This window comes from Histomonas meleagridis (genome assembly GCF_020186115.1).
Source record: "Histomonas meleagridis strain 2922-C6/04-10x chromosome Unknown contig_30, whole genome shotgun sequence".
Lineage (NCBI taxonomy): Eukaryota > Parabasalia > Tritrichomonadida > Dientamoebidae > Histomonas > Histomonas meleagridis.
In genome coordinates this window covers 171036-198901 of record NW_027150858.1, presented here as the reverse complement: position 1 = coordinate 198901, position 27866 = coordinate 171036, and the positions used below count along the sequence as shown (strand labels likewise).

At 26.3% G+C, this 27866-nt stretch overlaps 4 protein-coding genes across 4 annotated transcripts; 2 read left to right on the top strand and 2 right to left on the bottom strand.

Annotated features, from left to right (window-relative positions):
* Positions 1-10210: 10210 nt before the first annotated feature.
* Positions 10211-10750, top strand: GO595_004841 (PHD-finger family protein; the record flags this gene model as incomplete). The annotated part of the gene is made up of 1 exon (XM_067918017.1): positions 10211-10750. One exon carries the CDS (start codon positions 10211-10213, stop codon positions 10748-10750), a length of 540 nt encoding a protein of 179 aa, XP_067774859.1.
* Positions 10751-16582: 5832 nt separating this feature from the next.
* GO595_004840 (WD-40 repeat-containing protein) lies at positions 16583-17776 on the top strand (the record flags this gene model as incomplete). The annotated part of the gene is made up of 1 exon (XM_067918016.1): positions 16583-17776. The coding sequence occupies one exon, from the start codon at positions 16583-16585 to the stop codon at positions 17774-17776; it is 1194 nt and encodes a 397-aa protein (XP_067774858.1).
* A 3567-nt stretch (positions 17777-21343) lies between these two features.
* On the bottom strand, positions 21344-22018 carry GO595_004839 (protein-L-isoaspartate(D-aspartate) O-methyltransferase-like; the record flags this gene model as incomplete). The annotated part of the gene is made up of 1 exon (XM_067918015.1): positions 21344-22018. One exon carries the CDS (start codon positions 22016-22018, stop codon positions 21344-21346), a length of 675 nt encoding a protein of 224 aa, XP_067774857.1.
* A 238-nt stretch (positions 22019-22256) lies between these two features.
* Positions 22257-22892, bottom strand: GO595_004838 (small GTP-binding protein; the record flags this gene model as incomplete). Its single annotated transcript, XM_067918014.1, has 1 exon — positions 22257-22892. The coding sequence occupies one exon, from the start codon at positions 22890-22892 to the stop codon at positions 22257-22259; it is 636 nt and encodes a 211-aa protein (XP_067774856.1).
* Between the last annotated feature and the right edge of the window lie 4974 nt (positions 22893-27866).

The window sequence follows — 27866 nt, the reverse complement described above, 5'->3', positions numbered from 1 at the left end:
TTCCTCTTCTACAAACATCAAATCTTCATTTTCAATAAGAAATGGAAATAAAGCATATATTGTTAACAAATTAAAATCAACTCGAAGATCAAATGTTCGCAAAAAACATGGCTTAGATATCTCCTCAACATGGTTGAGCATAATTCTAAAATCACTTCAATTCCAAATTTCCATATGTATTTTATCTAATTTAACAATTTCGTTCATTTGTTCTCAGTGATTTTGAAGTACCAAATGCTAAAGTTCTCTGTGTTTCCTATATTATAGTACAACTTGAGCAATTGTTTTTCCACGTGTATCGCGAATCTATTAAGCATTTTATTTTGGAAGATACCAAACAAGCCTCCAGCGAGAGATCACCCATTGTATAGCATAAATCTTGTTGCTGTTATAAAATGATTAAAATAAATACATAATAAAACAAATAAATATTTTTAGTATTAATATCATATTATTTTTGTTCCATAAGTAATTTAACTATTTATGCATGGCCACTTAAAGATGCCCACAGTGCTGCTTATAATATTTTAGGAATAATTACTAAAATGTTTTTTGTAAAAAACGAATGAATATCTCTAGCATTTATATCAATTCCGTTTTGTATAAAAAGGATATTTGCAATTGCATAATGACCTTGTCGTATTGCACAATGAGGTGCTGTTTCATTAATTTCAAATAAATTACAATAAATATTACACAGTAAATATTCATTAGTACTTTAAGAAGCATCCGAATTCTAATATTAGAATTATGATATGGAATTTAATAAATTTTTTTATTGATCAAAATTTCTTCTCACATTATGTGAAGAACCATATCTCATTAACACACTCGCTGTGATTAGTGTAAAATCAATGAATAGTTTACACGTCCATATAGTATTCAATGAATTATTGTGACACGCATTACTTTTTTAATGTATTTTAATCGGACTGTATTTTGCCAAACCGTTTTTCATTTATTATTTTCATATAAAATATGTGTCATTTATTGTCGATCGAATTGGAAGTATGATAATTTCTTTATAAAAGTGGGATCGTTTTCTATCGTTCTGAATTTAAAGTATGATCAAAAACGATAACCCACCATTTCAAATCAAATCATACAAATATTGAATAGGAAGTGGTACTTCTTTTATCCACACTTATTTGAGATGTTTACTTACGATCATGTCACATATATGAATATATGAATTGCAGACTCTTAGTATCCGTTGGGCTCTCCTTGGCGCTTAATTATTTCGTTCAGCCTATTTGGCATCGAATCGACAAGGTTCTTAATCAAGTTTTCATCAATTGAATTCCAAACCTCGAATATTACATTAATCAATTCATCAATAGATTGGGGCTGTAACTCTTCCACTCTTTTCTTATGTATTGAGTACAAGTTCTCTATGACATTCAAGTCAGGAGAATTTGCTGGCCAGTTCTCAAGAACATTGCATCGACTTTTCAAATATTCCATAGTTTTTTTGCTTGTGTGTGAACTTGCTCCATCTTGGAGTAGGGTCCAGCATCCTTCACCATAAACGTTATTGATTCCTCGTATCAAGTCAGAACGTACGATGCATTCGTGAATGTATACTTCAGAATCAATGTTCCCTCTGATTGCAATAAGTGGTGTTTTATAATTTTAACTTATTCCACCAAAGATCATAACCTTTGGGGTGAACTTAGTTTTTTTCCGAAAAACATCCGAACAGATTTCGCCTCTTCTTCTCCACAACCAGCGATGGTTGTTGTCTAAGTAATAACAGGATTCATCAACAAATAAAACATTTTTCCAGTTTGTATTTTGTTGAATGTGATATTGAGAAAAACTGATTCGCTTTTGTTTTTGATCATTGGTAAGCAAGAATGTTTCCTTTGGAGGCGAATAATTACACCCAAGGCTATTTCTTACTTTGTACACTGTGCCATAACTAATTTTATTTTCTTCTGATAACAGATCAGCTATTGTTCGGGTTCCCATTCTCCTGTTATTAATAGTCATATTGTTGACCTTATTTGTTAATTCCGAGTTAATGATGGAAGGTCTTCCAATATAAGAATTTTGGTGAAAAACAGAATTATTCAATAAATCATTGCGAACCATTCGAACAAGTTTTCTGCAATGACCTGTTTCTCTCTCGATCTCAGAGTTATTTTTTCCCTGTGAGATGAGCTGTATCACTTCTAGGCGCCTCTGAATCATAGATTGACTCATCTTAAACCCAGATTCCATGGAATAATTAATTATAAACGGTATCCATTCAATTAGGTGACGTATCGTTTTTGATCAAGCTTTAGAACCCTTTAAAAATCGATTGAGAGAATATAGAGGTTTGGTCTGCGGTTGTGTAATTGATCCACTTCTATTTTTGATTCAATATATTTTATGGATAGAAATGACTGTTCATTAAATACTAAAATGATTTTGTTAGTTTAATCAAATTTAAGCATTTTACCACGCGCACACACACACACACACACACACACACACACACACACACACACACACACACACACATCGCGAATTAAGCTATCTAAATAATCTAAAAATTCTATAATATTATTTATAACTTGTAAAAGTGAGATTAAAGTCAAAAAAAAGAAGCATTATATTACACAGAAAAGAAGTTTTTGTTTTTCTCTAAATTAATTGATACCATATTCTTTGGAGGAAATTACTAGCTGTTATATAGCCAAAGACTCATTCGATTATATGATAACTAATTTCATTAGGCATATGAAAAAGTAGAAATTTCAAATATGTTATTTCGAATTTCGATAAAATAAAATCTCATATATCGAAATTATCAAAGATTTTCGAAAGAGAATATTTTATGAAAAATACCGAGCCAAAGGCGTAAGAATTCAACTTCTTTGCCCCAAAATAGCAAGACTTACTTCTAGAGGTGAAAGTGCCACAATTGGATGTACTACTCTATTATACATTAATTGGGCTTCGTTTAATGTTTCAATGTTTTCAAAATATTTACTGTTGATCCAATCTTCAGAGAAATCTTCTTCAGATTCTCATATTAAATCTGAAACAACTTGTTCGGGATACTAAAATAGGTGTGATCTTAGAAAAGCCTCTTGAGTTCGACAAACAATTTAAATTTGCGATTCCATCCATAATATCTTGAATTAAAATGCTTTGTTCTTCAAAGCATTAATATGAGTCACTTCCTCCTGCATAATTTCGGCACCAAGGGAGTCCAAGAGCTGATTATGTTAAACATCTGCATAGGGCTTATCTGTTGCTCAGCTGATATTGTGAAATTATATAATCATGGCTTGCACCCATTTTTCTAGTGTTAACTATTTGCTATTGCTCTTCAGACATCCATAAGGGACGTATAACTTGCATTCGATAATTTGCAACGATATTATTAAGTACTCTAATACATTTAATACTAAATATTAAACTCGACTTGCGATTTCCACCCATCGTATATAGCGATCATCTTACGATCTTGATATCATTAATATATAATATATATACATTATTACATCTATGATTAATATATATCTAAGAATAATATCATAATTATCACGAAATAAATCTGTCCTCTCATTCCAAAAAGTGACAATAATCGACTTTTGCATGGTTTATATCAAACGATAGAAGCAACGATAAGTGACGATAGAAGCGAATTTGAATGACAGTAAATATAATCAAAATTTTACTTTTTCCTCGAAAAGATACGTTATTTATTTACATCATTGTCAACAGCCAAATTAAATGATTTTTGATTTGTTAAAATAATAAAAATATTGATATTTTATCATAGAATCGTGATTTGTTATTTATTCCATAGATTTTATAAAATCTTGATTTTCTTGAATTTATGAATTCATCGAAAAAAATGAATGATGTGATAATTTTTTTGATACCTTAATGGTGTACTTATTTAACCTGATTAATAATTTGTAATCGATAAAATAGTTTCTGTATAAATCCATTCTTGAAATATCTTGATACAAACTATATAATTATTGAGTTTTTGAATTTAATTGAACGAGATGTAAATAAAAATCAAGTTAAAATAATTGACATCTTTTCTCAATTCCCTCGGAAAAATAACTCACAAGAATCTAATTATCTTATCGAAAAGTTGATTGAAATAGGTTTAATTAACTCATCGATCACTAAAAATATGAAAAATTTATTTTTTTCACATTTTAAAGCACATTTCGTTTTAAACCATTGTTATCAATTTTCTGAATATTTCTCCAATAACCTTGAAAAACTTAAAGCGAATAATTGGGACCTTCATCAGACATATGTTAAAGAAGGAATAAATCAGAATGAAATCGCAACAATAATTCGTAATGATGAAGTCGAAAAACTTCAAGAAATATCATCACAAACAAATTTTAATTTTAATCAAACAATTGAGCCATCACTTTATGAAAGATATTCGTTTATTAACAAACCAAATGTTACATTAATTGATTATGCAGCATTTTTTTCTTCAGTTAAATGTTTTAAATATTTACTTATGAATGGAGCAAATGTAATAAACACAGGTAAATATGCAATTGCAGGTGGGAATGAAGAAATCATTCATTTATGTGAACAAAATCATTCAACATTTGATAATGCATGTGAAGCAGCAATAGAATTTCATCGAAATGATATCTTTAAATATTTTTATGATAATAAGTTAAAAGAAATTAAGAATTTAGAAGAATTAGGAGCAAAATGTGTTTTACATGATAATTATGAACTTTTATCATTTTTACTTAAAGAAGGAATGAAAATAAATGAAAATATTCTCATTGCTTCAATCATAACAGGGAATTTATATATTACTCAATATTTTCTCGAAAGTAATCATAATATTCCTATTGATTTTTTGAAAATTTCGGGGTTTTCTGGAAATGTAGAACTTTATAACTATTTAATTAACAATAGATACATTGATTTTAGCAAGATTGTTTGCTTATTTCATTAGATTTTTATTATAATATTCCATCGTTTTTAAATTTTTTTTTAAATATTTTTAGCACTAACAAATGCTTCAAAAAATGATTGTACAGAAATAGTTAAATTAATTCTTGAACATGAAGGAATTGATATTAATGCTAAAGATATTTATTTGTTTTATTTGAGATTTTTTTGTTTTATTTTATATTTATTTTCATAATTTTGGATTTCAAAATAATATTTGGAAATTATTTAAATTATTTAATACAGCACTTATTTGGGCATCTAAAAATGGTCATACAGAAATAGTTAAATTACTTCTTGAACAATAAGGAATTGATATTAATGCTAAAGATATTTTTTTGTTTTATTTAAAATATTTTGAAATAATATGAAATTTCATATAAACATTTGGAATTACTTATAAACATATAAAACAGCGCTTATGATAGCATCAGAAAAGAAAAATGCAGAAATTATTCGATTATTTGCAGACAAAATTCAACATCATAAATGTGACGACATAATAAAATTAAAAGATTCTCAAGGATAAAAGAGGTAATATTTAAATATTGAAATAAACATTTCCTAAATTCACTTTGTTTTCATATATTATTATTAACACATTAAATTTGATTAATATTATTATTATATGAATCAAAATTTGATAAATAGAATATTTTATATCATATTTCATTGTATGATTTTCATATAATTTGATGATAATTTTTGTGAAAAAAATGATGAAAAATTCATAACAACAAAAAATTAATTATTATTCATAGTATTATTTACTCTTGAAGTTTGATAGAAATCTATTATATACACCTTATTATTTTTAGTCCCATAATACAAAATATTTGTGATAAATTGTATTTCCAGAGCATAACGGTCGTTTCCATTGAATTATTGTATAGTTTATGCTTTCAAATTTTTTTCGATAAGTGACGCTTTACGCCAAGTAAAATTAAATCAATAAAATTGAATGAAATAAGTGCCGTTTTGTATCATATAAAATTAAATTAGAAAAATTAGAATGTGATAATTGTCGTTTCGCATTGATCAAAATTGGATAAAAAGAATTCAATCATGAATAATTAAATTTATGTATTCATTTGCAACCAAAAACTCTCAGAATTATTTGAAATTCAATTGCAAAAACGTAAGTACTTTCGATTTTCTATGCTCACAAAAATGTGATAAGATTTTTCTACACAATTACTTCAAAAAGCGAGAATTTCGAATTTTATATAATTCCATTTGAAAATCAAAAAAGTGGCAATTTTGAGTGAGAGAAAAAAATCAATCACTCATATTTCAACAAGTGAACAAAATTTTGAAAAATAATAAAACGCACATAGAGTTCATACATCATTTTTCTTGATCGAGAGGATGTCGAGAAAAGGGGGGGGGGTGGGGTCAGGACTTTTTGCACTTCCGATATATATAGGGTGTCCAACCCCAAGTGTAGCATCTCATTATACAAATAAAATTTAAATGAACTAAAATAATGATTAGAATGTTTACTTGATATACTCTCCTTTGGTATGTATTAATTGTTCCAATCTCCTTTCCCATTTTCAAAAACCCGTTTTAACATATCGGTTGGTATTTGTTGTAAAATATCAGTTATACATTTTTTTACCTCCTTTCTTGATTCGTATGATTGATTTTCCATTTTATTTTTGATATAGCCAAATAGGAAGAAATCTGATGGTGCTATATCTGGTGAATAAGGAGGATGAGGTGCTCTTTTAAGACCTTTAATATTCATTATTATATTAGTTGTGTGCTTCGATATGTGAGGATGTGCATTATCGGCATGGACGGTTAATCTTCTTCCTTCATTATCTAAATATTCCCCATTTAATTTTGAAAGTTCCTTAATAATATTATTTGCATAATACTTCGAATTAAATGTTTCGCCTTTTGGAAGAAAGTTAATAACCTTTATTCCGCTTGGATTCCAAAAAGCCGTCAGCATAATTTTTTTATCTGTTAAAACCTTATTTGGACGTGTTTGAGGCTGACTTCCGATGGGTATTTATTGTTGAGAAGGATAATATGAATATTCAAACCAAGACTCGTCTCCTGTAACGAAATATATATAATTGTTATGTATGGCTGAATTCAGAATCTTAATAAGTGTCTTTGAGATTGTTACCCTTTGAATTTTTTGTTTTTCTGAGATACTGTGGGGAACCCACTTTAAATGCAAGCTTACATAAAAGAGCATATTTGTTAAATGATAATATACCGTACTTTTTGGAATCCCCGTAGTGTTAGCTATATAACGAACAGATGCAAATGGCTCTTCATCAAGTACATACAAAATTTTTTCATTAATGATTCTGTGTTCATCGAAATTTGCATTTGGAGTTTCCTTGTTAACGGTTTTTGATGTTTTGCAATTTCTATTATATTTTGTAATTGTTGAATATGAAATACATTGATCTTGAAGAGTCAACTTCATTTCTGTATATATTGATTTTTTATTTTTCCCTTGTGAGTGTAAGAAAATCGCAATTGATTTCTGGTCGAGTTCCATTTTGAACTTTTTGATAATTTTAAACGTATATTTTTTCCAATTTACTATCAAAAAAGTTCAAATATCTCATTATATCTAATTTTTTATGAAACTTCATATTTATAAAAAATAAAATGTTATATTCATATATTATTTATATATATTTATTAATAATTAAATATGCTCACATATGGAGATGCTACACTTAGGGTTGGACACCCTATATTAAAATGAAAGAAATTAGAAAAATAAAATCGTAATAGTGAACTAATATTTACAAAATTTTGAATATTAAAAATAGCATTTAAAAATAAAAACAAACTCTATAACTTTTCATTATGATTTTTTCGAAATTATTGTTTCAGGAAAAATTTTCACATTACCTATCTTTGTTATTATCATTAATGATTTATGTTTTTTAATATAAATTATATTTGTTATTACTGATTGTAATGAAATTCTTGGATCATAAATATTCAAATAAAAAGCTCCGCATGATTAAAATGAATCATTTACGATTATTTTACTTAAATTTTCATTAATTACTAAATCAAATTCATTTTTATTAAATATAATATAAAATACATAAAGAATAAACTAATGGAATTTCAGGAAGAACGGGTCCTATTCTCTAAATGGTCGTTTGACACCAAATAAAATTATCTCGTAGTTCTCATTATTTTAATTATTAAAAAATATATATCAAAAATTAATAATAACAGTAGATAATATTCTTATATCTTTAAAAGACAAAAACTTATATTTAAAGATTTGACACTCAAAAATCAAATAAATATATCTTCATATAAAATTGGTTTACGCAAATGATAATAGGTGTTTTATATATTTCATTATATATTATTTTGCATATTAAAAATCAAATTTTTATAAGAGAATTATTGACTTTCTAGTTAAAATTGAAAAGTCAGAAAATTATTTTGCGACTATTTCGATAATGATAATAGATATCAAAATTCTGTCTTCTAGAAAATTAGTTTTTTATGGCATTTCTACAAATATGTATATTTATTTGATATCTAAAAAAATGAGACCTGTAGCCAATCAGGAAATTTTTTACTGATTTCTGAGACAGGGTTGACTTTTTCACTAAAATTATACGTTGAAGGGTCACTTTACCCCCCTTGTATTCAATTTGCAGTTATAAACTTGACATAAAATAAAAATATTTTTATGAAAATATAATATATATGCATATATTTATATATATTAAAATATTTAATTATTTATTTATCATAGTTGATAAAAAATTATGCTTTATTGAACTAAATATAAAATCATTTCACACAAAAGGCTCTAAGTAAATTGACTTGTTTTTTATGATCTTCCAATCTAACGTTAATTCGTGATTACTTTGGGTCCCAGACTGGGACTCCCATCATATAAATAAAGCTTAACCAGATGTATATATTTTTGAGTAGTTTATTTGATTTAGAAACTGAAATCTAATTGTACCGATCATTTTTAATACAAAAAAATGAAAATATAAATATAAATATCTCTATTTAGAATTGATTATAGTGTAAAAAAAGATATATATAATAAAATATATCATATGTTATTTAATTATGAATAAAATATATAAAATTCATAAGAAAATTAGAATAAAACCCGTTCTTTTCAGGAAGTAAATTTATTAATTATTGATAAATACCGGACACGAAAATCTATCCATCGGCCGGAAATTTCTGTCTTGTTAACAAATTTCATATTTCTCTTCAGAATTTTTCATTATTTTTTTGTGGATAATCATTGATTTCATATTTGATATTATTGGTGGTGAAGAAATATATTGTGAAATTTTCAGTAATAATACATCAAAATAACTTTCATTACATTGAATACAATTATAAATCGAATAATTACACAAAATGCAGAATCAATTTAAATATTTTTATGTGTTTTCTTCACTTTCAATTACACTTAATATTAATAAAATTAATGAATGAACATGTATAAAAAACATGGAAGATGAATGAATAGTTCAACTTCCTCTTGCTATAATTTTTATTAAACAAGATAAGGTTTATTCATTAACACCAATATTTTTTATAGTTGAATGTAATTGATTATTCGATGATGAATGTTAAAAAAAATGTCAAAACTTTAAAAAAAATTGTTTCGAACAAAAATGTATATTATAATTTATAAATGTAGGTATTAAAGATGAACAATATAATGATGATTTTGGGTTGTGTGTGGTTGCATCATTAAAATATTCTAATAATCGTAAAGGTAAATCTTTAAATGAAACATCGACCAAGAATTTTAAAATAAATGAATTTTCCTGATAAAATACCTGATTAACTAACAAGCTTGTTTGGCTATTAATTCAGGTCGAAGCTTATCATGTCATAAAAAATAATTGATCTCATCAAACAAAATAAAGAAATCGTTTATTATACGCTCCAACGTAGAAACATATTCGAAATTTGAGAAAATACATGCATGGGGAATCTGAAAAAAAAAATATAATTAATTAATAAAATAATGAAAATATTAAAATGAATTCAAAAAAATAATATAGCAAATCATAATATATCGAAATACTTCATAAAAAAAATATTTTAGAATTTTTTTTTAAAATTACAAAATACAGATGGCCACCATTGAAGCCCGTTTGTTTCCAATTATAACAAAGTTAGTCAATTTGCTCGAATGCTTCTAAGACGTTTTTTTTTATTCTAACAAACAGGACTTGAAAGACTTCATACGCTTATTGAGCGTCGGTACAGCGCCATTTCAAGAATGGAGTCCAAAAGCGAAGCTGCCAAAAAGTTAATCACAAAAACTTTATCGGATCCATCAATTATCAAACCACCTACCACACACTTGGAACGTACCAAAGGATTTATATCCACAGGAGATCTAGATGCTGAGTCACAAATTATTTTAGATTTTGCAGCACAACGTGTTGAAGCAGCTCGATCACTTGTTGAGATATTAAACAATGCAGAAGAAGAAATCATGAAGGAAATACGGCTTACAGAATCGTCCCTTATTGAAACCCATAAACTTAAGGACGGTTCACTTATTGGCGAAACTCCATTTCCAATTCCTGCAAATACAACTCCAGATGATCACTTCTGTATTTGCCGCGGTCAGCAAGTTGGAGATATGGTTAGTTGTGATAATCCATCATGTCCATTCCAATGGTTTCATATTGAATGCGTTGGATTGCGGGCGCTTCCTGAGAGTAGTTGGTTTTGTCCATGCTGCGCTTCTCTTTTGAGAAAGGTGGAAACAATGGACGAAGAAATTAATCAGGAAATAGAAGAACAAAACTGATTAATTTCAAAAATTTGAAATAAAAATTTGTTATATGTTCAAATACTAGAATTAAAATATCCAAATATTTGCTATAAGTTTCGGATTTGGTTCTTTTAATAAGTTTATGTAAACAAATATATTATTAATTTGTCGACTTTTTCTTTTTTAAAAAAATTACTTAATTTCAAAAATCAGCTTAATTCCAGAAGGAAATCAAATTTTGTTGATTAAATCTAATGAAATTTCTAGAAATTTATAGGATTTAAAAATTAATCAATACATTGTATGTCATTTTTAAAAAATATATATTAATTATTTAGAATCAATTCAAACAGTAGGAGAAATGAAAAAATAATACAAAAATCATTAAGTTTTTTATTAAATACATATTTAAAAATCATCCTAATTCATATTATATAATTGGAAAATTGATTCATTTATTGCCAAAAGCATAAATTGATATTATTTCGCTCAATATAAAAAAAAATGAGAAATCAAAAAAATGTCGAATGTTTGTCAATTTGGTAAAGATTATTTTTTAAAAAAATTTAAATAAACTTTCAAAGAATTATCGGGAACTACATAATCCAATACATTAAAGAAGTACATAATCCAAATGAATTAGTAAAAATAATTCGAAATGATGAAATAGAAAAACTTCAAGAAATATCATCACAAACAAATTTTGATTTTAATCAAACAATTGAACCATCAATTTATGAAAGATGTGAGTATATTAATGAAGAAAATGTTACATTAAATGATTATGCAGCATTTTTTTCATCAGTTAAATGTTTTAAATATTTACTTATGAATGGCGCAAAAGTAGAAAATGCAGGTAAATATGCAATTGCAGGCGGAAATGAAGAAATCATTCATTTATGTGAACAAAATCATGCATCATTTGAAGGTTCATATGAAACAGCAATTAAATTTCACCAAAATGATATCTTTAAATATCTTTTTGAAAAGAAAATTGAGAAAAATAATAACTTAGAAGAATTAGGAAAAAAAAATGTATTTCATATAATAACTATGAGATTTTTGCATTTTTAAAATAAGAAGAAATGAAAATTAATAATAGTATTATTAATGTGTCAGCAAAAACTGGTAATTTATTTCTTATTAAATACTTACTTCAGTTTTGTCAAATTCCAAAAGATATTTAAGTTTTTTCCGCAAAATCAGGAAATATTGAATTAGTAAAATATATCTTAGATAAGAAAGTTATTGACATTAATATTCAGAATATTTATTTCATTTGTTTAATTTTTATTTTTATAACTTTATATTTTAAAACAATATTTAGAAATTGTATAAAATATTTGTAACTGCACTTATCAATGAATAGTTTAAAGGATATAAAAAAATAGTCAACTTACTTCTTGAACAAGAAGATATTAATATTAATGCTAAAGATATTTGTATATTTTATATGGTCTTTATTTTTACAATTTCGTATTTTATTATGATATTTATTGATTAATTAAAATATTTCAAACAGCGCTTATAACGGCATATGAAAATGATAATACAGAAATAGTAAAATTACTTCTTGAACAAGAAGGAATTGATGTTAATGCGAAAAATATTTAAAAATTTTATTTGGGAATAATTTAAAAACTTTATATCTCACAATTATGTTTGGAAATTATTTAAATCAGTCCTCATGATGGCATCTGAAAAAGGTCACACGGAAATTGTTAAATTGCTTCTTGAGAAATGCGGAATAGATGTTAATATTAAAGATGTTTATTTATATTATTTAATGCTTCTCTTTTTAAATTTGGATTTAAAAATAATATTTGGGAATTATTTGAAATATTTCAAACAGCACTTATGAAGGCTTTATTTAAAGGTTATGGAGGAATCGTTAACCTACTTACTAAAAAAAGAAATTAATATTAAATTTATTTAACACAAGGTATTGAAGTTAGTTAGGTAATGTTTATATAAATTAATTTTTTATTTTAATATTTTATAAATTATGAATTATATTTAAAAAAATATTTTTATTAAATTGCATAACGAAAACAAAGTAATTTTATCTTTCTAAATGGTGAATTACAAAAAAAGAACACCTTTATCTTAGTATAAAAAACAAAGGAAAATTTATTGTTATATTTATTAGATAAGTGAAAAGAAAAATTCTTTCATATTTAATCAAGAATATTTCATCGTAAAATAAACTTTTTGAAAGATTCGATCGTTAAAATTTCTATCGTTAGTTCAAAGTAAATCGGTTAAAAGTGTTTGAATACAAAGGGAAATTTGATGAGTTGCCAAATCAACTTTTCCCATATTATTGGCTTATCTCCGAATTCCCCAAGGATATATGCAAGCACAGTACACATAAAAGAACAACCAAATTATTTTGCTTTTGCGTGTAATCATTTGATTTTTATTTTTGATAGATCAAATTTTGACTACAAAATGATACAAACACCAGACCAAACGGCGTGCATTACATCCATAGCATTTTCAGGGGGCAAATATTTATTCTGTTGTAATTCAAATGGAGTAATTTATACATATTCTCAAAAATCTCTTGAAGCTGAACCAATACATACAGGACACTTATGTTGTTTTCCTACATCAATTGCAGCGACTCCCAATGAAATATTTTATACCCATGAATATTCCTTATATTATGTTCAAATTGAAGATTATCTAAATGATTCAGCAACACCTTTTTTAATGACAGACACGCATATTCATTCCGAGCTTGCTGTTTCTCCATGTAGTCGAGCAATTGCATCATTTACAAAAAATGGCCCACCACCATTAATCTGGTTTTCGCCCTTTAATAAAAAAAAGCGTTTTACAATTCCCCAAAACTCGAATGTCGTTGACTTTAAATGGGGACTATCGGAATCCTTAACGTGCGTAACCGCCAACGCCGATGGGACGGTTAGAGTTTGGGTCGAAGCCACTGATTCTCTTCATTTACGGTGTTCTTCATGGTTTTATTGTGACAACCCCATATCATATGTTAACATATGTATTCCTAAACAGAAATGGTCACAAATCTATGAGTTTCATCCGGCCTCATCACAAAAGCATTGCATATTACCACAGATTGAAAAGCCCAAATATATGATCTTTGTTGGGACTAAGAGTGAAACAAACAACACGTTAATACTCTCAGAGATCCAGCAGCCACGAATGGACAAAATTGCGTCGATTACATTACATTTAAGTTCGTCATCAATTGGCTCATGTTGTGATTTAGATTATTCATATTCACAAAAATCAATCTGCAAAACAATAACAGCGACATACTTCTCTGAGGAATCATTAACATTTTACAAAATCGAGATTCTCGAAGGAAACATTTCTGTTTCGATTCCATTTAAAATTCCATTTTTCACATCACATGTCACCCAGATTTTGACAAATCAGAATCAAAATTTATTGACGAAAATGAGTGATAATAAAATCATAAATTGGAGTAATAATGGGAGGGTTGAAGAAAATGAAGATAAAATTCTATTTGAAAATGGATATTTTAATATTGAAAATGATGATATATCATATGTCAAAAATAATAAAATTATGTCAAAACATAAAATAGAATTTGTGCCAACTAAAATGAAGTATAAAATATTTGATGATGAAGTAATGTTTGTCTTTGCGAATAAAGGCAAATCAATTGTAATATTTTATCAAAAAAGTTTTAATGTAATACAAACAGAAGAATTAAATTATGATATAAATAATATAACAATTCATTCAACAGATTTGTTTTTGTTGTCTTCATCGGATGTTATCACTTCGTTTTTATATCAACAAAATAAATATCGAAAATTTGCTTCATCAAATATCCGAAATGAATTAATAACATTTTTACCTAATCCTCAAATATTAATTGCTGTTAGTTATAATACAAATATTTCATTTTATTATATAACACAAAACTCATTCGTATTAAATAATCAAATTATTACATTAAAAAACATTTCGATGGAATATATAAATAAAAGTTTAATATGTGCAACAAATAATTGCATTTATCGAATATTTATACCTCAATCGACTTTTAAGAAACCGATTCCAAATGACTCAAACTATATACTTTATACAGCTATTTCATTATGTATGTTTTCGATCATCCAAGAATTCATTTATAATAAAATTCCTTCGTTAAATTCATTTGTAACTGAAATTCAAGCAGAGCAATTCAATTTTCAGACGAACTCAAAAAATTTGATCGTAAACAACTTTTTAAAGCATTTACCAGAAAAGTGGCAGAATATTGATGATAATGGAATGAAATTTTTATTTTCATATATTATCACCAAAATTAATCCAAAAGTATTGAATTATATACCAATCTTTTCATTATGGGCATATTTATCACGAGATCAAAAATTATTAATTGATTATTTAAACATTAAAACAGTGAATGAATTATGTGAAATCTATTTTCCATTATGGGCCAAAGATAAAGAAACAATTATATATACAATCACAAGACTTGTTACAACGTCAATACCAAATGAAGACGAATTTGATACATTTATATTATTATGTATTACAATAAATAAATTTAATATTGCGATCCAATTAGCAAAAAAGTTTGGTAATATTCGATTATCCAATTTCATTAAGTCAAGAGAAACATTAAAAACAAACAAAATCGAGAAGAACGCATACATCGCACAACAGCAACATCGTTATTCACTTTCTTCGATGTTTTTCCTCATAATAAACATGAAGCATCAAGCGTCAGTCGTATTAAAGAATACTCCGATGTTAATGATATTAATTTCGCGACTTATTGATGAAGATTCGTGGAAGGATAACATCTCTGATATGGTTTATTATAACATTTGGAATGACAAGAAAAACGATGCAATAAATACATTAAAAGAAATGAATTTGAATTGCGACGAAATGTCAATTGAAATGCATCGTTATTTAATATTAGAGAAATTGAATGAATGTGATAAATCGCTTCTTTTAAACATACAAAATGTTCCAAATTTCATTATTCGACTTTTGGAGCCGCATTTAATAAGTAATGAAAATGAAGAAGAAATTGTTGATAAAGAAGATGAAGAAGAAAATGAAAATGAGGAAGAAGAACATAAAAGTGAAAAGGAAATTCAGAAAAATGAATTCGATTTTTCATTTGGCCAAAATAATTGGGATGACTTCGATGATTATGATGACGATTCTGATGATGAAAGTGATGACGATGAGTCTGGAAAAGTGGAGGTTTCAAAGGTTGACGAAAATGTGCCAATGATTCAACAGCACGTTAAACTTTTTGAATCCAATTTTTCGGATGCATTCAAATCCGATTTATTTGAATCAATGGAATTTGACTTTGTTTTGACGACAGAAGAAATTATTGTTTTATTAATATCACAATTAATTAATCAACATTATACAAGTGATACAATTAAAGTATTAAATTTAATTATCGAAAAGTTATCGAAAAATACCGAAATGAATGAACAAGGAATAATTAATTGCATTTACTTATTCATTAAATATGCATTAGCTAATATAAAATTACCAATTAATTCCAACTTAGAAATCGAATATATTATAAATGAACTCCAAAGAATCGAAATTCCAAATGAAAAAAATGATATTTTAACAAATATAATTAATGATGAAGAAATTCGTCTGACAAAAAACGATAAAAAACTTTGTAACTTCATTATTTACGATCAAATAACAAGAGAATTGTCTACAAAGCTCGAACCAAAGCAAAAGTCAATTCTCACTGCTTTTCTTCATCACACACACCAATTAATGTACGGAAAAATTTCAAAATTTTCGTTTTCTTCAGAAAAAGTTGCGGAGCCATTCAAATCCATTGAATCCACAATTCAACGAATGGCTCAAACAAAAGAAAATGAAAAATTCTTAATTTCTACTACAAACTCAAACTTTTCACCATTCATTGTTGATGATGAATTTAATTATACTTCAACGTATGATATACGGACATTTTCTTCAGATGTTAGAGATATTTGTATTAATAATAACAACAACCAACAAATAGCTTATGCATCAAAAGGAGTTTTCACATCTTTGATCTTCCAACATAGTTCTACCCTTGAAGAAACTGTTACCGAAACTATTGATGAATGGGATAGAATTATTACAAATCCAGAAAGTGACTCTTCTGCTGCTGAAAAAGCTTATGACGAGTTTGAGTCACCCTTTAATCCTACTCGAGAAGTTAGACAGATTAAGTTAACACAGATTTTACGCGCATCATATAAAAGTTTTTCTTGTAATTGGAAGAAAGTTCGTATGAGCTCGAAAGAAGTTGATGCCAAGTGTATAACATCGCATCCCACGCAAGACTTATTTGTCACAGGCGATGTCACGGGAAGTTTGCACCTTTGGGACTTCAACAACCCCGGTCACTGTCTATCGGTTGCCAAATACACCAACCGCCCATTGAAATCCCTCTTTTTCAATGGAACCGGGGACAAAATCTGTTGTGTTAATTCTGAGGGACTTGTTTTGATAAGTGATTTTCAACACGCGAATTCATTACAAGTACCAAAGAACTCATCTGTTCAATGGTTAAACAATGATGCGCAACTCGTCGTCATTGATTATGATGAGTCCGCGCTAAACATCTACGACTTGCTCTGCGGAAATCATCCGATTGCGACATTTCAACTCAAGAGCAAAATCAGAGGAACATCAAACTTGGCGGTTAACGGTTCCTACATTGCCTGCGGTTTCGATGACGGTTCTGGCCTACTTTTTGATACAAGAAGAGGTTATACAGTTGCGCACTTTCCTTTACACGAGGGAAAAGTGACGTCTGTAAAGTTCGACCCTTCAGGAACTTTCTTGGTGATGGGTGGAATAGATAACTCAATTAGTATTGTCGAGAAAAGCACAATACTATGCAAGAAACAGTTCGTAAATGTTCTCCCTTCGAATTCAAAGAAAAGTGGAATCAAATCAGTGGCGGTATCAAAACATGCAATCGTAGCCTGCGGATATTCATCTTGCATTCACACATGGACTTCTTTAGATCCTAAGCAAATGATTGATAATTTGTAAAAAACATTTAAATAGTTTCTTATCTTCAAATATCATTGTTCTTACTATAAAACTACACAAACTACAAATTTTAAAATGCTTTGAAGCGAAAGAAAGTTAACATAGAAAGAGTTCCAAATCATTCAGAAATTATAATTGTAAATTTAAAATTAAAATTTTGAGCAACGGAACCATTTAATTGTTTGTATATTGAAAGAAATGGATTTATAAAGAAAATTTTTTACTTTATAATGTATTAAAAACTCCTTGAAGCACCTCCACCACCGCTAGTTCCACCACCAAAAGTATCTGTTCGTGAGCCGCCTCCTCCATAGTTTCTTTGCCCTTTATTAGGTAGTTCTTTCGAAACAATTTAATGCTTGATTTTTTCACATCACATTTTGGTTCAATTTAAATTGAAAAAAGTGGAACTCAGTTTTGGAATAATCTTCAGAATATTCGTTGAAACATCATTTCCATTCTAAAGCGAATAAGAAATTTAATTTTACAAATAAAAAGAAATGTAAGTAAATCATAAATTTGAGTAAGAATCTCTTTTGAAAGTCTTAATTTCTTCTTTGCATGATATAAACTTACAAATCAAAAATTTTTATAAAAATCTTTGTCATAAAGGTTTATTAAACATGTTTACCATCATATAATAACGACATAGTACATAGTTTTTTCGAATGTACTCCATGAGTTACAATGTTTCTTTGCATGTAAAGAATAAAGTTTACTAATTATTAAAAATACTTGAAATCATTTGATCAAAAGACGCAATTATATAAAAATATTACATGAAACATATATATTTTTGTATCAAATAATACAAGAAAATTCATATTGAGAAAATAAGAAGTACAATTTAAAATTCTAAATTGAAGTATCAATTCGTAATTGATGATACAATTGCAAATGGGTCAAACACATCATTATTATTTTCATTTGTGTTTGATGATACAATTGCAAATGGGTCAAATTTTAATTCTTTGGGTTTATTGTCAATTCTTTTATGTTCTGAAAGCATTATAGGTATTTCTACATAATTTTTATCAATTGCATAATCAAGTGCTGTTTTAAATAACTCAAATAATTTCCAAATAATATTTTGAAATAAAAAATTATTAAAATTAATTTTAAACAAAACAAACAAACATCTTTGATATCAATATTAATTCCTTCTTTTTCAAGAAGTAATTTAACTATTTCTATATTACCATTTTCAGATGCTATCATAAGCGCTGTTTCAAATATTTGAAGGAAATTCCAAATAATACTTTGAAACATCAAATTATTGAATACAATATTACATATCTGAGCATTTACATCAATTCCTTTTTGTTCAAGAAGCAATCTAACTATTTCTGTATGACCTTCTTGAGATGCAAATATAAGTGCTGTATAAAATATTTTGTATAATTTCCAAATATTATTTTGAAATATAAAATTATTGAAATTAATTTTAAATAAAATGCATCAATAACTTTATGATTGATATCAATTCCTTCTTTTTCAAGAAGCAATTTAACTATTTCTGTATATCCCATGATAGTTGCGCAAATAAGAGCTGTTTCAAACAAATTTAATCATTTCCAAATATTATATTGAAATATAAAACTATTATAACAAAAATCAAACAAAAGATTATAACATTTTGAGCATTTACATCAATTCCTTCTTGTTGAAGAAGCATATTTACAATTTTAATATAACCTTTCCATGATGCCCAAATAATTGCAGTAAAAAACAATTTAATTAATTACCAAATATTATATTAAAATATAAAACTATTATAACAAAAATCAAACAAAACAAAAAAACATTTTTAGCATTAATATCAATTTCTTTATATTCTAAAATATTTTTAACAAGTTCAATATTATATGATAATGTTGCATAAGCTAAAATATTTGTTGGGATTTGATTAAATTTAAGAAAATGTTTAACAAGATATAAATTTCCAATTTTTGCAGCTTCATTGAAAATATCATCATTAATTTTCATTCCATTTTCTTGTAAATATGATAAAATTTCATAGTTATCATGTAAAACGCATTTCTTCCCTAATTTTTCTAAGTTATAATTTTCCTCAAATTTATTTTCAAATATATATTTAAAGATATCATTTCGATGAAATTTAATTGCTGTGTTATATGAACCTATAAATGAATTATGATTTTGTTTGTATAAATGAATTATCTCTAAGTTTCCACCAGCAATTGCACATTTGGCTGTGTTACCCACATTTGCATTATTTATAAGCAAATATTTAAAACATTTAACAGATCCAAAAAATGCTGCATAATCAATTAATGGAAGGTTATCATCGCTTATATATTCGCATCTTTCATAAATTGATGAATCAATACGCTGCTTAAAATTAAAATTTGTTTGTGATGATATTTCTTGAAGTTTTTCTATTTCATCATTTCGAATTATTTTTGCTAATTCATTCGGATTAACACCTTCTCTTAAGTATTTTTTATGGAGTTCCCAATCATTCTTTGATAGTTCTTCAATATTATTAATAATTTCTAAGACACTTGATGAACTCTTCAGACAAAGTGTTTTTTCAAGATTTTTTCGTGACATATAATGAACAAAATTTGGTATCATTAGATTTTGGATAATTTTTTGATCAAGAAAACCATGTTCAATCATTTGCTCAAGAAGATAACATGATTTCCAAATATTATTCTTTCGAAGAAGAAGTTGCCCAAATATATCAAAAATTGATTCTATTTTGTTTTTATCTTCGAAAATAAAACGTTCCATATATAATGATTCAATCTCATTTAAAAAATTCATATATATTTCAGGATCTTCCGTACTATTGGCAAGCAAAGAGTATGACATATGACATAGTATTATATTAAATGATAATGGATAATTATCATTAATTTTGTTAATTAGTGATCTTGCTGATTGAGATACGTTTTCTTTATTCAAACTAAAAATAATTTTTTTGATTGACATTAATGTTTCCCATTCATTGCTAATGTTTTGACTTACCTTTTTTTCCATGGAACTAAAATGAATTTAAAAAGTGTCGTCAGTTAATTTTTTTCAATGCATACCGATCATTACTCTCTCAATGAAGATCTATCGTGATTTCACAAAATATGCAAAATAAATCATTTCCAATAAAACATTTCTACACCGCAATCACATCTTGAGTGATAATAGTATCCTGAGTGATACTATTATCTGTAGGAAAGTTAATTTTTATTTTTTTAAATCATCATGTTATTCTTTTAAATTTGATTATCCTAGATGCCATTTTGTAATATAAAGAATATTCTTTTTATTAAAAAAGCCACAAAGTAATTAATTTATTTTTAATCTGTCTTTAAAGGATCACTTTTCTTTTAAAAGCATATATTCACCTAAAATTGTAATAAAATGGAATTCAATGATTGAAATTATAAAACCAAATAGCTCCCAAAAACTTCTAAAAAAGAAATCATTGTGGATTTTTCAACCAATAGTATGTGAAATAATTTTTTTATTGATTTAACAAGGTTATCTGGGTTCGTAGTAAACTATTTAAATTGTCGATATAACCGAAAAATGCATTCAATTTTTTCAATCGGTCAAGGGAACAAAAATAACGCCGCAAATAAACTCAGAATTAAGTTTTCCTTCTTCGTTGTACGTGAACTTAACAAGTGCTTGATTTGCACCTTCATCAACGGGTGCAATAAGCATTCCTGTTTTTTTGAGTTGTTTCAATACTGTCATAACATCAGATATTTTTGCAGCGGCACCAATGTGAATAACATCATAGGGAGCTCCCTTTTCATATCCAAGTCTGCCGTCACCACAAACAATTTCGAATTTCGATTTTGGCAAAAATTTTTGTACAGCTTCTATGGATCTCCGAACTAATGGCTCAATGTGATCAATTCCATAGACCATATCAAACATTTTTCCCATGCATGCGACAATATATCCAGAACCAGATCCAATATCAAGAGCAACTTTTCCAGGGCCAGCATATGGAGCAATTAAATCAAGCATCATTGCGTGCATATGAGGGGCACTTATTGTAACGTCGTATCCAATACTTAATGGGCTATCGACATATGCCATTGATTCTTCAAGAACGAATTCTTTTCGATCGACTTCTTCCATCACGCTTATTGCAAGACTGTTCTTTATGAGTCTGTTGTCCTTAAGTTTCTTAACCATATCTTTGTTAGATTGTCCGTGACACGTCCATGCCATTTTGATTTTAGATTTTAAAATGTCGAAATTCATAGTAAACGGCCGCAAACTCAATTTTATTCGGATTTTACCCAAATTATTATATGCATGTGTAAATAAATAACATGGCACATCGCAATTTAAAGATACATTAAGATTAATTTTTCCCCGTTATATGTTTTCGATCTGATAATTTCCAATTTTTTGATACGAATCAACTGAAAATCTTTAAAAGTGTTGTACTATCAAATAAAAAGAAAAGAGTTACAAAAATCTTTAATTAACAATTACATTAATCGCAACAATCAAAAATTTTCTTTTTTTGATTTGAATCGACATTTTGTTTTTCCAATGTTACAGTATTTGACTTACTGTTTACAGTCCTTGTGGCGAAAAATTTTTCTGCAAGAGAATAAAACATTCCATCAATTCCATCACCTGTTACTGAACTTGTTTCAAAATAGTCGACACCATTTTCAGAAAGTCCACGAGCTTTCTCTTCTGCTTCATCGTATGATATTTCACGCTTTTGAAGATCATGCATGCTTCCGCATAACGCTATTAACGCATCACAATTATATCCATTGACTTGTTCAAACCACTCTCTAACAGAATCAAACGATTCACGGCTGTTTTGTATTTTTGGGTTATGGTCTCCGAGGGCAAAAACAATTATAATAATGTCAGCTTTTTGATAATATATTGGTGCAAGAGATCTATAAGCCTCTTGCCCAGCGGTGTCACAGATTTTCATGATAACGTTTAGCCCGTTAAAAACAATTTCTTTCATCATATAATCACAACCAGCATTTGGTTTTATAGCCCGAAAATCAAACGCTCCTTTAACAAAACGCGTGCCAACAGCAGTTTTTCCAACCCCAGAATTTCCAACGAGAGCTACATTTATTATTGGTGGCTCTTCGCCCATTTGGGAAAACGGTTAGTCTATAGAAAAATCATTAAGAATTCACTTTTGAATAGACTTATACAATTTATTATATGAGCTAATACAAAAACCTCGCCTGCCCAACTTTTTGAACGATCCATACAACAGGACACCCCAAAAAACATTCACCGATACCACTTTTTGAATATCTTCATTTTTTAATTTGTTCAGTAATGTTTATAGTGTTTCACATTGAATATTTGTTGCTTTCCCCTGGGGTGAAGGAGAAAAATTTATTGAGCACTAATAACCTGGATTTATAGGTTGAATGTAATAAACAAAGACATAATTTTCTATTTGATTCCAATTTATCATTAAAAAATTTATCCATTGTTGTGCATTTTCGCAGAAAATTTGATAAGGATTTTCAATATTTTGTAAAGCTTCTTTTTTTAAACCAATAATTCCATTATCTTTGGTTATAGTCACATCGGGCGAAAATTCTATTGCGTCAATACTTAAAATAAAATCCATTGGAGCTGAACGAAAAATATTAATTTGATTATCTTTATAATCATTTATTAATTCATCTATTTGATTAATATCAACCAAAGACTTAAAACGTTCATTGATTAATTTGCTAAATGATTATGTATTGATGTATAAGAAGGTAATGGAATAAAAGATCTCTTATAATGTAAAGCTTGTGGCGAGATCGAATTAATATTAGATGCTAATTGATATTTTTTTTTATCATATCTTCTTGTATTTGGGTGAACTCCAAAATTTCTCAATTAATGATTTCATCCTATTCTTCATTTTATGAATCAATATCTCCATTTCTCTATATATTTGAACGAATTTGACACTTTTAGCTTCATAAAGTTGTCTATAAATACGTGCTTGTCTTTCTGCCTTAATGCGCTTTTGTCTCTATCTCGCCAATTGCAATGCTTTTCTTGATTTTTTCGATAAAAAAATTGATATAGTAAACGATTCAAACAGCTTCCGGTGATGTTTTGTAATCTTTACTCCAATATATTTTTTTAAAGAAACACCCCAAAAAGAATTGCACATAAAAAAAATTCAGTAGTCCAAATCCTCGATTTTATTCATTGGTAATAATAACTTCTTGTTCAATGAGTAATTTCACTATATCTTGATGATTTTTTGCAGAGGCATACATTAGTGAAGTTTTAAATAATATGATTTATTTCCTAATATTATTTTGTAATATAAAGCTATTGAATCAAATTACATATAAAACATTTGAATATTTTTAGCATTTATATCAATTCCTTTTTTCTCAAGAAGTAATTTAACTATTTCTGTATAACCTCTTGTAGATGCATACATTAATGAGGTGAAAAATGATTAGAATAATTACCAAATATTATTTAGAAAGATAAAATTATAGAAAGAAAATTTAAATAACGAAAAAATACATTTTTGACATTCAAATCAATTACTTTTTTGTCGAGAAGCATTTTGATTATATCTTTATTACCATTTTGTGCTGATAAAATTAGTGCTGTATTAAGTAATTGAGATAATTTCCAAAAATTGTTGAGAAAAATAAAATTTTTCAAATAAATTATCAATAGTATAATTGTATATTTTTAGCATTTATATCAATTGATTCATGTTCAAGAAGAATTTTTACTATTTCAGCAAGACCATTTTGAGATGTTAACATAAGAACAGTCATAATTAATTTGATAAAATTTCAAATATTATTTTGAATTATCAAATCAATGAAACATATTTTAAGTATAAAAATTATATATTTTTTGCATTGATATCAATTTCTTTTTGCGCAAGAAGTAACCGTACTATTGATATTTTACTATTATTACATGCAATCATAAGCGCTGTTACAAATATTTTTTATAATTCCCAAATATTAATTTTAAGTATTAAATATTTAAAACATGTTTTGTGATCAAAAAAGAAATATTTTTTGCATTGATATCAATTACTTTTTGTTTAAGAAGAATTTGTACAATCGATAAATGACCATTTTTACATGCAACCATAAGTGGTGTATTAAATATTTATTAGAATCACCAGAATTCATTTTGAAATTCGTAATTATTAAATGATATTTTAATGATAATGTTGAAATATTTTGTGAATTGATATCAATATTTTTTTGTTCAAGAAGTAATTTAAATATTTTATCAAAACATTTCCATGATGCTATAAAAAGTACTGTTTTATATATTTTAATTAAATTCCAAAATTATTTTTAAAAATAATATGATTAAAACAAATATTAAATAATACAAATTATTATTTTTACAATTGATATCAATTCCTTTTTGCTGAAGAAGAATTTTAACAATTTCTATATTCCCTTTAAGTACTGCATAAATAAGTGCTGTTTCAAATAAATTTAATTATTTCCAAATATTATTTTGAAATATCATTTAGTATATTTAAATTTTATATATAATTAATAAATATCTTTAGCATTAATATCAATTTCTTTTTGCTCAATAAGCATTTTCACTATATCATAATGATTATACTTACATGAAATCATTAATGCTGTTTCAAATGATTTAGTTAATCTCCAAATAAAATTTTATATTATAAATTTATTGAAATAAATATTAAATAATAAAAAAATATCATTTTTATTATTGATATCAATTCCTTTTTGTTCAAGAAGAATTTTAACAATTTCTGTATTTCCTTTAAATACTGCATAAATAAGTGCTGTTTCAAATAATTTGCTTAACTTTCAAATATTATTTTGAAATATCATTTTATTATAATAAAGAAACATCTTTGGCATTAATATCTATTTGTTTTTGATCAAGAAGTAGTTTAACAATATTATAATGATTATAGTCACATGCAATCATTAATGCTGTCGTAAATAATTCATATAATTTCCAAATATAAAAATGAAAAAATGTTTTATTTAAATAAATGTTATTTATAACAAATAAATATTCTTAGAATTAATATCAATTTTATCTTGTTCAAGAAGTTCTTTAACAATATTATATTGATTATATTTACATCCGATCATAAATGCTGTCTCAAATTTTTTATATTAATTTCCAAATATTGTTTTGAAACATCATTTTTATTCAAACAAATTTTAAATAAAAGAATTTCATATTTTTTAATATTAATATCAATTGTTTTATATTCAAGAATTTTTTTCAAAAATTGAATATTTCCTTTTTGTGACGCTATCATTAATGCTGTTTCAAATATTTATAAGAATTTCCAATTATTATGAAGAAATATTATTACATTAAAAGAAAAATTATATAAAAGAAATTCATGTTTTGAATATTAAAATCAATTTTATTTTGTTCAACAAGAAAGTTAAATATTCCTTTAATTATCTTTAATTATTTGCATAAGTGATGTATTAAATATTAAACTTAATCCCCAATGTTTATTTTGAAATTTTATATTATTCAATGAAATTTTAAAATAATATAAGAAATATCTTGTGAATTAATATCAATTCCTTCTTGTGATAGAATTAAGTTCATGATTTCAAGTTTTTGATATTGATATAATTTCATGAAATTGAATTTGTTTTTTCTTTTAAGATATAACTTAATCAAAATTATATTATCATTCATGATTAACTTTCGAATTATTCGATTGTTTATTTTGATCCCTTCTCTTTCAAGAAATAGTAAAATTTCATAATTATTATAGAAAATACTTTTATAACTCATTTCATTTAAATTATATTGACTTAAAATGTTATTATCATAAAGATATTTAAAAATATCATTTCGATGAAACTCAATTGATGTTTCATATGCATCTTCAAATGATGAATGATTTTGTTCACATAAATGAATGATTTCAAGATTTCCACCTGCAATTGCATATTTTCCTGTGTTTTTTTAAGTTTGCACCATTCAATAATAAATATTTAAAACATTCAATTGAGCCAAAAAATGCTGCATAATTAATTAATGGAATATTTTCTTTGTTAATAAATGAAAATCTTTCATAAACTGATGGTTTAATCATTTGATTAAAATTAAAATTATTTTGTGATGTTATTTCTTGAAGTTTTTCTATTTCATCATTTCGAATAATTTTTGAGATTTCATTCGGATTAACTCCTTCTAAAATTAATTGCTTATGAATTTCATTATCATTATTTGAAACTTCTTTATAAATAGGAAAATCTTGTTCTTGAATCATTTTTGTTTTAATGTATTTTTGTTGAATCATCTTTTCAAGAAGATAATAAGATTCATTCGAATGTATATTTAGAAGTATTTCTGATAATATTTCAAAAATTCCTTTGTCATTTCGTTTTATTTGTTTTATTTGATCTTGAAGAAGATTTAAATATTGAAAATATATTTCTTCTTGATTCATTCTTGATAAAAAAGCAGAATATATTAATCTACAAATCATTTTATTAAAAGAAAATGTATATTCTGAATCAATTAAAGAAATCGTCGTTTTGACTGAAGTTTTTATATTCGTTTCATTTAATGAAAATATTGTTTTATATAACAAAAAAGATTGTTGTCTTTCAATTTCATTTTGCAAGAATTCAGTGTCTACTATTTGAAGATGAGTTGGATTGTTTATCATCAAAGAAATTAGATTAGCAGTTTCAAATACTTTTCTGTGATGTTCTATCGTACCATTTTTTCATAACTTTACGTGGTGGCCGTTATTGTTTCTCCAAACACACACTTGCAAATTGGGAATAAAAAATCAGCTTGATGAAAGATTAGAATTATAATTGATATTATTGAATATTTGCAATTAAATATCTTAATGAAAATGGATAGAATTAAATATTTATTATAGACACATTGGTATTTTCATCTGAGGAGAGGAAATATTGAACTTGTTGAATACGTTTGAAAACAAGAAGGAATTGACATTAATACTAAAGGTACTTATACATATTATATGATATTTATTTTAAGAATTTAATATTTCAAAATAATATTTGGAAATTATTTAAATTATTTCAAACAGCACTTATCAAAGCATCTTCAAATGGTC